This window comes from Biomphalaria glabrata, chromosome 1, assembly GCF_947242115.1.
Source record: "Biomphalaria glabrata chromosome 1, xgBioGlab47.1, whole genome shotgun sequence".
NCBI lineage: Eukaryota > Metazoa > Mollusca > Gastropoda > Planorbidae > Biomphalaria > Biomphalaria glabrata.
In genome coordinates this window covers 18,336,198-18,350,577 of record NC_074711.1, presented here as the reverse complement: position 1 = coordinate 18,350,577, position 14,380 = coordinate 18,336,198, and the positions used below count along the sequence as shown (strand labels likewise).

Here is a 14,380-nt window from a genome sequence, read left to right as displayed (position 1 = left end):
CTCTGTCTCTGTCTCTATCTCTGTCTCTATCTCTGTCTCTATCTCTGTCTCTATCTCTGTCTCTATCTCTGTCTCTATTTCTATCTCTATTTCTGTCTCTATCTCTATCTCTGTCTCTATCTCTGTCTCTATCTCTATCTCTGTCTCCCTATCTCTGTCTCTATCTCTGTCTCTGTCTCTATCTCTGTCTCTATTTCTATCTCTATCTCTGTCTCTATCTCTGTTTCTCTATCTTTTTCTGTGTGTGTAGGTGTGTAAAAAACGTTGTCGTATTTGATACACTTGTAAGATAGTACACTTGTAAGATAGTACACTTGTAAGATAGTACACTTGATAGTACAATCAATAAATAAAATATCATAGTTTTTTGTTGCAACTTTCATTGTGTTTAAAACTCTTAAACAAAGAACAAAATAACATTCCTATTGCGTGTAGCGCAGATCTCTACATATCTCAGTCTGAACTTTTCTATTCATGAGGTGGTCGAATATATTTTAGTAAAGTATTTTTTAAAATAAAAACAAAGCTGACATTTAGAGCAGATGACAGCTGTCATGAAGTTTATTTGACACGATGTGTCGGGAACGTTATTGCCAGTTTTGACTTTTAGATGCTTGAAGGGAAAAAAACCCACAATTTTAATTTTCTGCCTGGGGCGGATGTCTGGCAAAGTTCTTAGAGTGAATGTGATTGCTATGATTTTCCTTTAGACTATGACTCCATGGAAATAGAACTTTTAAATTGCTTAAACTTTTTTAAAGCGCTCATCACTTAATTGTACGGTGCGTTACAGGTTGGGATACTTTCAATGAGGACAAGACACTTGGAATTTTGTGATGTCTGCCAAAGAATTTTGAAGGCTGCCCATGTCGGCATCAAAAACTGTTTAAAGGATTTTTGACAGGTGTGATAGAGTCACGCTGCCAATGGTTGTACTTAAACGCGAGAAAAATCACAAGATAAATGTCAGACTTAACAAAGAAAATGTATTCATATCCTGAAATAAAATGTCACAAAGATAAATGTCAGACTTAACAAAGAAAATGTATTCATATCCTGAAATAAAATGTCACAAAGATAAATGTCAGACTTAACAAAGAAAATGTATTCATATCCTGAAATAAAATGTCACAAAGATAAATGTCAGACTTAACAAAGAAAATGTATTTATATCCTGAAATTAAATGTCACAAAGATAAATGTAAGACTTAACAAAAAAAATGTTTTCATATCCTGAAATAAAATGTCACAAAAATAAATGTAAGACTTGACAAAAAAAATGTATTCATATCCTGAAATAAAATGTCACAAAAATAAGAGATATAACAGGTCGCTACAAATTTGTTTTATACAAAAAAAAAATTAATTGACCGAATATCGCATTTTAAGATTAAACATCATTCAGGCGTATTGAAGGAATGAGTGCTGACTGCTGACACCATTTGAAACCTCAAAGGAATGGATTTGTACTATCTAAGGAATGTTTTATGTCTAGATATACGCTCTTGTTATTCTTGTTTGTTCATTCATACTTCAGTGTTTTTACTCGGTGCATATATGTCAGTCGTTCTGTAAGAAGGGCATATATGTCAGTCGTTCTGTAAGAAGGGCATATATGTCAGTCGTTCTGTAAGAAGGGCATATATGTCAGTCGTTCTGTAAGAAGGGCATATATGTCAGTCGTTCTTTAAGAAGGGCATATATGTCAGTCGTTCTGTAAGAAGGGCATATATGTCAGTCGTTCTTTAAGAAGGGCATATATGTCAGTCGTTCTTTAAGAAGGGTATATATGTCAGTCGTTCTGTAAGAAGGGCATATATGTCAGTCGTTCTTTAAGAAGGGCATATATGTCAGTCGTTCTGTAAGAAGGGCATATATGTCAGTCGTTCTTTAAGAAGGGCATATATGTCAGTCGTTCTTTAAGAAGGGCATATATGTCAGTCGTTCTGTAAGAAGGGCATATATGTCAGTCGTTCTGTTAGAAGGGCATATATGTCAGTCGTTCTTTAAGAAGGGCATATATGTCAGTCGTTCTTTAAGACGGGCATATATGTCAGTCGTTCTTTAAGACGGGCATATATGTCAGTCGTTCTGTAAGAAGGGCATATATGTCAGTCGTTCTGTAAGAAGGGCATATATGTCAGTCGTTCTGTAAGAAGGGCATATATGTCAGTCGTTCTTTAAGAAGGGCATATATGTCAGTCGTTCTGTAAGAAGGGCATATATGTCAGTCGTTCTTTAAGAAGGACATATATGTCAGTCGTTCTGTAAGAAGGGCATATATGTCAGTCGTTCTGTAAGAAGGGCATATATGTCAGTCGTTCTGTAAGAAGGGCATATATGTCAGTCGTTCTGTAAGAAGGGCACATATTTCAGTCGTTCTGTAAGAAGGGCATATATGTCAGTCGTTCTTTAAGAAGGGCATATATGTCAGTCGTTCTGTAAGAAGGGCATATATGTCAGTCGTTCTTTAAGAAGGGCATATATGTCAGTCGTTCTTTAAGAAGGGCATATATGTCAGTCGTTCTGTAAGAAGGGCATATATGTCAGTCGTTCTGTAAGAAGGGCATATATGTCAGTCGTTCTGTAAGAAGGGCATATATGTCAGTCGTTCTGTAAGAAGGGCATATATGTCAGTCGTTCTTTAAGAAGGGCATATATGTCAGTCGTTCTTTAAGAAGGGCATATATGTCAGTCGTTCTTTAAGAAGGGCATATATGTCAGTCGTTCTTTAAGACGGGCATATATGTCAGTCGTTCTGTAAGAAGGGCATATATGACAGTCGTTCTGTAAGAAGGGCATATATGTCAGTCGTTCTTTAAGAAGGGCATATATGTCAGTCGTTCTTTAAGAAGGGCATATATGTCAGTCGTTCTTTAAGAAGGGCATATATGTCAGTCGTTCTTTAAGACGGGCATATATGTCAGTCGTTCTGTAAGAAGGGCATATATGTCAGTCGTTCTGTAAGAAGGGCATATATGTCAGTCGTTCTGTAAGAAGGGCATATATGTCAGTCGTTCTGTAAGAAGGGCATATATGTCAGTCGTTCTGTAAGAAGGGCATATATGTCAGTCGTTCTTTAAGAAGGGCATATATGTCAGTCGTTCTGTAAGAAGGGCATATATGTCAGTCGTTCTTTAAGAAGGGCATATATGTCAGTCGTTCTTTAAGAAGGGCATATATGTCAGTCGTTCTTTAAGAAGGGCATATATGTCAGTCGTTCTGTAAGAAGGGCATATATGTCAGTCGTTCTGTAAGAAGGGCATATATGTCAGTCGTTCTGTAAGAAGGGCATATATGTCAGTCGTTCTGTAAGAAGGGCATATATGTCAGTCGTTCTGTGAGAAGGGCGTATATGTCAGTCGTTCTTTAAGAAGGGCATATATGTCAGTCGTTCTGTAAGAAGGGCATATATGTCAGTCGTTCTGTAAGAAGGGCATATATGTCAGTCGTTCTGTAAGAAGGGCATATATGTCAGTCGTTCTGTAAGAAGGGCATATATGTCAGTCGTTCTGTAAGAAGGGCATATATGTCAGTCGTTCTGTAAGAAGGGCATGCCTAGGAACTAATGGCTGAGAAGAGTTTCTCCACACTCATCTGTCACAGGGACTCGCGCCCTACTTACGGCAACTCTACCCACTTTCCATTCCCCCCCCCCCCCCATCACTCTTATCACAACTCTTCTATCACTCCGACCTCTCTCCGTCGTATTCAAGAATCCATCTCTCTTTTTTACACTCGCTGCCTGAATGATTACCTTTATGTCTCTCACGAGTCCCACAGACCACCGTCTGTCTTATCTGACCATCCCAACCATACAAAACTTCTCACGGAGCTCTACTGTGCACAGCACTTGCGCACGGTTCGCCAAAGAAAGCCATTAGCCAGGGCTCCAATGGACAGCTGAGTACACCATAACAATCCATCCACCCACCCGCCCCCACCCATCACATCTCTCTCCCACCTTTACCTGTTAAATGTCAATCAGGTTTAAAGGACAGATTTACATAAACGTCTCAGCAAAACGACGGCCGTGCATTACATCTGGCGCATAAAAATCTCAGAACTGGGGGAGGCTGTGTTGAACGTTCCAACGTAATATTTTTACTGTGAGTTATTCTTTGTGTGTGTATGCCTTTAGTGTGTGTGTGGGCGTGTGTGAGCTTGTGAGAGTGAATGCGTGTCTTTTGATAGAGTTTCGATCCAGACTCAAGGACTTTGTGCTTTTGTAATGTTCGCATTAATGCTGGCTGATTTACACTATATGCACTTATGTAAAGTTGCTTGGCATTTAGTGATGGCTTGTCTGGCAATAACTGAACTGTGCCATCAAACTTAATGCCTACAGAAAGTACTTCGAGCATTCTATTACTTGCACAATGCTTACGGTATCAAAAGTACAATACTCCACAAAGAGAAATAAATAGGAACATGAAATACAGAGAGCAAGATGAACCAAGAGAATAGATCAAATGCAGTGTTTCTCAAACTGTGACGCTCCCTTAGACAAGCTAAAAATGCCTTCGATCCACCCCCTCCCCTCTTATACGCAAGGGGGTCTGGGAAAGGGTTTGTCAAATTTAATGACAAAGAAAAGACACTTTAAGAAATATAATTACAACACATTTTTCATGTTTATATTTTTCATATATGCAATATCTAGTCACGTGTCCTTTGAGATGGTAGCCATTAGAAAATAGTCAAAAGTTCTACAGATTATAATTCCAATTTATTTTAATATAGATACTTGTCATTCTTTTCAAATTTTAAAACTCTAGTAAGTCTAGAAAATATAATATAATTATTCTACACTTATTTCGCTTTAAAGCTTCGGATAATCTAAAATAAATATTCTATTCTTTCTTTTAAAACTTTACTATTGAAAAGTAAAAGTGGAGTTTTTCTTAAACTTGAAAATTTAACTCTGAATAATAATATAGTTAACTATTTGATGCTGTGTAGTTTGAACTCTCAATCTAGTACTCAAATGTTCTATTTTGACACCCTCCCCTTCATGATAATCAACAATGTTTGTTCTGATATTACTGGTTGCTAGATGACGTGTCCGTCAACTTTAAATTACATGCAGATTTGCTATTTCTTTAGATGATCTCAACAAACAACAAATCAGCTTGCTTAAAAAAAAAGTCTTGTACCAGGTAAAGAAAACCTTGTCAAGTCTCGCTCTACTGGAAAGAATAATCAATAACTTTAGAGACTGGGTGCAGACACAAAATAAACAAAACTCAAACGCAAGAAATAAAGAAACAAAAAGACAAACAAACTAAAAATAGTTGGACACACAAAACAAAATCAACTGAGCTTGACGTGGGGATTCAGGGCTGATGTTAGATCTTTAGTTACTTTCAGAACATGTTCTGTGGACATATTTTGTGGACATGTTTTGTAGTCATGTTCTATCTGTGTATTATGTGGGCATCTTCAGGCTAGGCCATAAGTTATAATAAACATATATATATTTTGTAGGCAGGCGGAGCGATTTGTTCTTCCAGACTCTCACCTGAAGGCGTCCAAAAGCGCTACTAGCCGAGGCCAGACGGTTATCAACGTCCCTTGAAAGTGAGGCCTCATTTGACACTATACTACCTAGATATGTGAAGTGTTGAGACCAAAAGAAAATCTGCTGCCGAGGACAAACGCAGACGGCGAAAAGAAAATCTAAATCGACCACCTGCGGACAATGGTTATGCTTGCCCTGGTGTGGCAAACTATGTAGGTCACAGCTGGGGCTGCGCAGCCACGGAAAATACTGTATTCCTCACTAATCTTCGGACTCGAAGACAAGCCTTATTATATACTTTGCTATTATTAATTATCGATAATGACTGAAAATGACATTTTTTTTAAAACGTTGGCTTTATCTTGTGTTCTCCTTTGCTATAGTTTGTATTACTCTATGCGCCGTGATTAACATTAACTTTAAAATACTATAACTAATTATAATATAATAATTTAATATTTGTTAACAAAAAAATGCAATGGTCATTGACATCGCAGTACCACTATATCTCAATTCAAGGAAAAAAAACTGAAAGAAAAAAAATATTTGAAAACCTACGTTTAGGTATAAAGCGACTTAAGAAGTTAACTAAAAGGACATTATATTTAGTTGCTATATCAACCCAGTGAAACTGCCCTCGTAGACACATGCAAGGCCCCAAACATCAATAACAAGATTCTAGTGACCACTTACTGTGCAGTACTACTGTAGACCTGCCACATCATAAAAGAATACAATTCCACAGTCGACACTGTAGAGGGGACTACAATGAATTTTGTTTCCCTTTAACGAAGCTCGACCCTTGACAGTACCAGAGAATGAAAATTAGTTATACCATAATGATAATAATCTATTTTATCATCAACAAAATATTTCTTACATTTACTTATTATAGAGCATTATTATATTATAATAATATATTATTATATAAAATCAACTTACAATGAAATGTTATCGAATCGATTTATAGTGTAATGTACTTTTATAAAACGTTATAGAATCGACTTATGTTACAGTAACGCTGTAAGACATTCTTGTTATCTGTTTGAAGAATACATATACAAGTTCAAGATATACTATTCTAACTGCATTCTTCAGCTACGAAATGAAGGTGGACAATGAGATACCGTGACTTCCTTAAGGTGTCCCATCCTTCCTAGTCTCGCTTTGCTGAAAACAGCTTCGACAATTAGGAAAGCCACTTTCTGTCTTGTGATCTGCTGAATACACTTGCACTTGCTACGTATGAACGTGGAGCTCTTGTCTTTTTTTTTTCGCTTTGAAAAGGAAGGACTAGATCTTCTCAACACCTTATTTTTGTTCCAGTACCTACAACTTACAACCTACTACGATTACTACTACTTCTACTTCTACTACTACTCAATGTACTGTCCTTTGGATTACCTTCCCTGACCAACATGAGACACCGACTTCTCCCCCCTCCCCCTTTTTTTTCCCTTTTTCTTTCATTCCTATTAACGATTTTCTTTTATATATTTATATATTTTTCTAGTTATATAATAATTTTTTAAAATCTCTTTTTTTTTCTATTGTTTGTTTCAGAAATAGAAGACATCATGAAGGCATTGTCTTTTGTCAGTTCTGGAGTACAGCCTCCATATCTCGTTGACCTGTGATTACCTCCTCATTGCAACATGTCACGCTGACATCAGACCAAGGACGTTCTTGAAAACGTTTCGAGGATTAATGACAGTCAACTTCCCCCCTCCCCCCGAAGGACTAATGGGCTTATGGTGATTTGAATTTCAAATCGAATTGGGAGCTTGTAAATCTATTTGAACAACTAGCCACTCAATTTGACATGTGAAATCAGCGTTCATTGCAGTGATTTAAATGAATTTGATTGACATTATTTGTAGAGTAATATTATAGTTTAGCTCTATGAATGGATTTTTCTTGGAGTTTGTTGTTTTCAATGAATTGATGAACAGCAGTGAACTCTGAAATCTGTTTCAAAATAACGCTGGCAATGTCAAGTCATTTCACAGCCTCCAGAGACGTGAACACAAGGAGGCCTCATGTCTTACATTGTCACTAAATTTGTTCTCCACGCGAACACCTCCAGCAGCACCATAGCCGCCATCAGCACCAGCTCGCTCTCGGCAGCAGCTACGTCTTCCGCTACAGCGCCCTCGGCGGTGGCAGTGGCGACCGTCAGCGAGTCCATGCGGAGAGAGGCGATGGACGTGGTGGTGGCCAAGATCATCTGTCTCCTCATACTGACCATCCTGTCAGTCCTGTGCGGGCTGCTGCCTCTGAGGCTGCTCATCCACACGCCTCACCTTTTTACGCGGGGCAGGAACAGTGTGGACTACTTCTTGTGTGGCCTGAGGCTTTTTTCTGGAGGTAGGTCTTTCTTGATTTGATATATAGTCTTTCGACAATAACTATAACCTATTGATCTATTTAAACCTCACCAAAAAGGAAACAAAATTATTATTTAATTTAATACCGATAAATAGATCTCCTGTACCCTTGTATAGCTGATGTAGGGACTTGGTTGAAAGAAAAAAGTAAGGTCGACCCTTTCTTGCCCTACTTAGGCGAGAGAGATCTGATAAATACATTTTATTGCAACGTAACGATCGTTTGTCTTTGTTACTCTGTCTTGACTCTTAGTTAAAAGTGCGTGTGAGTTGATCATTTGTTAATAAGATAAGATAAGACAAAAGATATGCCAATTATTATGGAAGTTCAGTTTGACTACTGTTGTCCATCTCAGCCTAGCTACCATAACAATAGCAATATGATGCAAGTATAAATAAACATACACACACACACACATGAAATGCCCTCTCTGAGCTAATACAACAAATACATAATACAAATACAAGTAAGAGCATGTGCAAGACAATTGTGTTTCTCAGAACCAGTCTTTAAACCTAATGACGTCATTCAAGTCCCCAGATTATCATTATTCATTCACATACACCTGAGTGACCATAGTTTTTGTTTTCTGAAAAAAACTGAATAGAACTGAGATTGGAGCTTTTACTAGAAAGGAAAACGAAACTTTACAGTGAAAATTAAGAATCGTAGTCAAAGTTTCAATTGCTGTGTTTTTTTTTTTACTCCATATCTGTGTATTTTGCAAGTGTATTCTTGTCTAATTAAATATAGTTTGTGGATTTGTAAAAATGCTTTTTACATTGCTCGCACTATATTATCTCAGAAACAACAGCAACAAACAAACACTTTTAATGACAATATATTTAGTACCCCCAAAAAATAATGTAGGTATTTGACTTTTGGAAAGCTTGGTGGATGTAATCATTGTTTTGTTACAAATGACCAGTGACATGAAGAGGTTAACGTGTGACCCCGACGAGATAACACAGCAGCGGGTGTTCCCTGGAATGTACATGTATAAACAGAGACAGGATGTGACGTGTCCTCACGTGTTGTTCCAGGGGACGAACAGATCTAAGTAGGGGGACAGTTACTAATGAACAGTGACAGATAAAGGTCACTACGTGTGACCCCGACTTGATGACACTGCAGCGAGTGTTTTCTGGAATCTACATGTATAAATAAAGACAGGATGTGACGTTTCCTGACATGTTATTCCAGAGGATACTAGGAGTGTTTGTGCAACTTAAGAGAAGCGATTAGGGACTCTATATAAGCCTGAAAGTTAATGTGAAAGTCAGTCGTATGGAGTCGTATGGAGTCGTGAGTGAGCCGTTACAGTCGATACAGACGATGTAAGACGTGTGCGGCCCTAGTGGAAGAGAAATGTGTACGACTCGATGCAAGTTAACTAGGGTAGAGTTAACTGGAGTGGACTACTGTCTTTAAAGTCTATACAGCGAACTACAGTGGACTTTAGCCGTTACAGTCGATACAGTCGATGTAAGACGTGTGCGGCTCTGATTCGATAGACTTGAGGACGACTTGGTTCAGCTTTGGGAGACCTGGAGCGACACTGGGAAGTGTGTCGTTGGTCTGTTCTGTGGAATACGACTCGGTGCAAGTTGAGAAGAGATGAATTGCAACGAAGTGAAGAGATGAATTGCAACGAAGTATAGCTAACTGTAAACTGACAGATATTGTACAGTCTTCTACGCTACATGTTACAGTAACGAATTGTTAGAGTTAATAGTCATTAAAGTTATATGAAACTGAAAGTTTAGTCGTCAAGTTCTTTGCAGTGTTTTTATTTGTTTTCCTACTAGTACATCTAGCCAGAAGATTCAGAAATACGTAACAGTATTGTGTACAAAGATTTAATATAAATACATGTTCGATGTCGATTATTAATGTTATAGAACTATGCCATAGCCTGTACACACTTTATAACTTTCTAGAAACTGTGCTCAAATTGAGGTCCTCGGGCTACATTCGGTCTTAATAGGTACATAGTTCACGAGACACTATGTTTTCTTTATCACATTGATTATCAGCCATAAAAATTAGTCAATTAATTATTGGTAATTAATTATTTTGTTTGATATCGAATAAGGGAATAACTTGTACATTATTGGTAAATGTAGTTTTAAGGGCGGAGTTCTTCCCCTTTAGATAAGTGTTTTTTTTTGTTTTTTTTTTAGGATTTAAAATTGTGTTTGTTATCTTGTTAAACGCATCATTGCAGTTTTCTTTAATACTTAGAAATATTAAAAAGTAAGGAATCAGATCTCTTGTTTCTTCAACAAGCCTTTTTTTTTACTCCTATGCATAACACTTTAAAACAAATATTTGGTAATCGTAACTTATTAGGCGTTCACTTTGTCAAAATTCATGCACAACAGTTTTTTTCTTTTGTTTTTTTTTTATACTTACTGTAATCACAACATTGTTCTGTGGGTCCTGCAGCACCCTGTAACACCAAATGTATCAATAATTGACTGTACTACCGACAAGTTCGATAAAGTTCTACACTGTTGAAGTAAGCACCTCCAGGCGATTCTAACGTTTATTGATATGCTGAATTTTGAATACAAGCTGAACAAAAAATGGGGGGGGGGGGCAGGATTAAAATGGGGGAGGTAGGAAATACTGGCGGAAAGCGGATTCCGGACGGAGGCTTGAAAAGCTTATTCCCAATAGCATTAATTAAACAGCTCAGCGGTTCTTTGAGGGATGCAATCAATCAGGCGTGAAGCGGCCCAATCAATCAACTAACAATTAATTCCCCAAGCCAAGCACGGGCTGAGCTCTCAAGACCGGAAACTCTGGTCACGGACTGATGGGAGTTCTTTCTGAGTTTCTCTCCTGCTCATTTTGACATTCTGGCAAGCAACTAGTTTTTTTTTTCTTTTTTACTTTTCATAATTTCCCTTTCAACTTGCGCGGATCTATGACAATCCTTTACAACCGGGGAGTTAATTTATTTGAGTTTTATGACATTCCCGTGGCATGCGACTGACACGAGGCTGCGATAGAATGTGATGAAGTTGGACTGAATACAAGTGTATCGGAGTCTATAATACCAATGGCTGTAATCTCCGGTCAATACAGAATACTTCCATTTTATTGGGAAGCTGTCTCTCAGTGTTAACATTATTCCTCAAAGTGAACTGAACAAGTTCATTAACCAGTTTAGCCGGAGATCAAAATGACAGGATTAACGTTCTCTTGACATAGAATTCTTTTTTTTTTTTACGCACATAAGTTGAGACTAAGCCTAAGACTGCTTTAGGGATCCTTTTTGGAAATTTGTTGTGATTACAAGGACTCTTTTTTTTTCTCATACAAAACCAACATTCACATAAATAGAACAGATACAACATAAAGAGTTCATTGAGTGACTACACACAGATGTCTTGATGGGGCCATTTCATTGAGTGACTACACACAGATGTCCTGATGGGGCCATTTCATTGAGTGACTACACAAAGATGTCTTGATGGGGCCATTTCATTGAGTGACTACACACAGATGTCTTGATGGGGCCATTTCATTGAGTGACTACACACAGATGTCTTGATGGGGCCATTTCATTGAGTGACTACACATAGATGTCTTGATGGGGCCATTTCATTGAGTGACTACACATAGATGTCTTGATGGGGCCATTTCATTGAGTGACTACACACAGATGTCCTGATGGGGCCATTTCATTGAGTGACTACACATAGATGTCTTGATGGGGCCATTTCATTGAGTGATTACACATAGATGTCTTGATGGGGCCATCTCATTGAGTGACTACACATAGATGTCTTGATGGGGCCATTTCATTGAGTGACTACACACAGATGTCCTGATGGGGCCATTTCATTGAGTGACTACACACAGATGTCTTGATGGGGCCATTTCATTGAGTGACTACACATAGATGTCTTGATGGGGCCATTTCATTGAGTGATTACACATAGATGTCTTGATGGGGCCATTTCATTGAGTGACTACACATAGATGTCTTGATGGGGCCATTTCATTGAGTGACTACACATAGATGTCTTGATGGGGCCATTTCATTGAGTGACTACACACAGATGTCCTGATGGGGCCATTTCATTGAGTGACTACACATAGATGTCTTGATGGGGCCATTTCATTGAGTGACTACACATAGATGTCTTGATGGGGCCATTTCATTGAGTGACTACACATAGATGTCTTGATGGGGCCATTTCATTGAGTGACTACACATTGATGTCTTGATGGGGCCATTTCATTGAGTGACTACACATAGATGTCTTGATGGGGCCATTTCATTGAGTGACTACACATAGATGTCTTGATGGGGCCATTTCATTGAGTGACTACACATAGATGTCTTGATGGGGCCATTTCATTGAGTCACTACACACAGATGTCTTGATCCTTAATGTGGCCATTTCATTGAGTGACTACACACAGATGTCTTGATGGGGCCATTTCATTGAGTGACTACACATAGATGTCTTGATCCTTAATGTGGCCATTTCATTGAGTGACTACACACAGATATCTTGATCCTTAATGGGGCCATTTCATTGAGTGACTACACACAAATGTCTTGATGGGGCCATTTCATTGAGTGACTACACACAGATGTCTTGATGGGGCCATTTCATTGAGTGACTACACATAGATGTCTTGATCCTTAATGTGGCCATTTCATTGAGTGACTACACATAGATGTCTTGATCCTTAATGTGGCCATTTCATTGAGTGACTACACACAGATGTCTTGATGGGGCCATTTCATTGAGTGACTACACATAGATGTCTTGATGGGGCCATTTCATTGAGTGACTACACATAGATGTCTTGATGGGGCCATTTCATTGAGTGACTACACATAGATGTCTTGATGGGGCCATTTCATTGAGTGACTACACATAGATGTCTTGATCCTTAATGTGGCCATTTTAACTTTGTTCGCACAAAGACCATAACACTATGTACAATGTTTAGAAATTACGAATCCTCGTTCTAATTTCAACCCTAACCCTTTTTAGAACCCACAATTTAAGCCATTCCAGCTCTCGTGAGTTTCGGAGCTAGCTCCTCTCCTCAGATCTAAAGGCCATGTTAACTGAAGTAACTGATCATTTCATTGGAGTTTCATTATAATATTTTTTACTTTAAATTTTGGTATGAAATTTGATTGATCCAATTGTCATAGAATTTCACTCTAAAATCTTATAATCTTTTTTCTTGGGGTGTGCTACAATGACGTCATAAAATCAAAGAAAATCCAGAGATTTGATATTTCTTTCTTTTTTCTTTCGTTGTAAATAATAAAAGCAGAAAGAAAAAAGAAACACCTATACCACATCTGCAAGTATTTAGAAATCTTGTGCGTTATTTTATGAGTAGACTCAGTGAGGAAACATCAGTAGGAAAACAACTGTTTCTTTCCATCAACTGAATCTCTTGTGATGGAAAACTTTAAATCTAAGCGTTCTCTAATTACCCATAAAGCCTCTCTTCATTGTGTGCACTCCATTTCATTAGAGATGGCCGATAAAAAAAAGAAAGCAGACAACAAATTGTTTGTTTTGTTTTACACCAGGGCAATGGAAACATTTTCTTCCCATGTATCTTCAAATAAAAAGAAGAAAATTTTATTTCAAAGAGGAACATAAAAGTATTTGATATTTGTTGATTTTGTTTGTAGCTCGCACTTTTACATGCCAGGTACATTAAGCAAGTTTTATTTAGACTCGGCAGTGACCTCGCTAAATTAAATAACTATAACCCTCCTGAGTTTCAAATCTAAGTTCCCACCCCCGGGACCTAACGGATCGTTAGCGTGAGTATCTGGTCATTATATTTTTTTATTATAACATTTAGGCCTTATAAATATTTGCCCACCTAGATAGATCTTGACTCCCCCCAACCTAAAGGTCTTGCTGGGGTTTCTCAAAACGTTTTCCATCATTGTGGATACCATGGAAAATCAAGTTACAGCGAGTCATTTCCATGATAATAGTGTCATGAACCATTAAACATCTCTCAATAATGTAGACCGCCTAAAACATTTTGTGCCTTCATCCAGTGCAAAGTCCTTAGCCTCCTTGTTGATAAAAGTGGTCATCATCGAAACACGAGGGACGAACTATATATATATATAATATACAGCAGCTAATCTATAGTGGAGATTCAATGTGATTAATAAAAAAAAAAGAATAGTGAAAACCTATGTTTCACTAGTAACTCCGATAGTAACTTAACCCAGGGCGGAAATACTATCTGCACACATATTGCGTGTCATAGGAGTTTCTCAAAGAACGTCTTCATCAGTAGCCATCAACATGAAGTGGAAATATATGAAATCATTTACAGCCCATTTGGAAAGGGGGGGGGGAACCCACCGGTCCATTCTTTGCCGGCCCACAGAGCATTTTCTGGAATGCCAATTTGGCCAGTCCGCCCCTGACAAAGCCACATGTCCACAATGAT

General features: G+C 38.0%; 1 protein-coding gene across 1 annotated transcript in view; it reads left to right on the top strand.

Moving 5' to 3' along the window:
* The window catches only part of LOC106058117 (uncharacterized), a 113,419-nt gene that overhangs the window by 66,139 nt on the left and 32,900 nt on the right, over nt 1-14,380 (top strand). The window contains exon 2 of the mRNA XM_056026052.1: nt 7,085-7,888. Coding sequence (XP_055882027.1) covers nt 7,561-7,888 — 328 coding nt within the window. The 5' untranslated portion in view covers nt 7,085-7,560. The remainder of the gene's footprint in view (nt 1-7,084; nt 7,889-14,380) is intronic.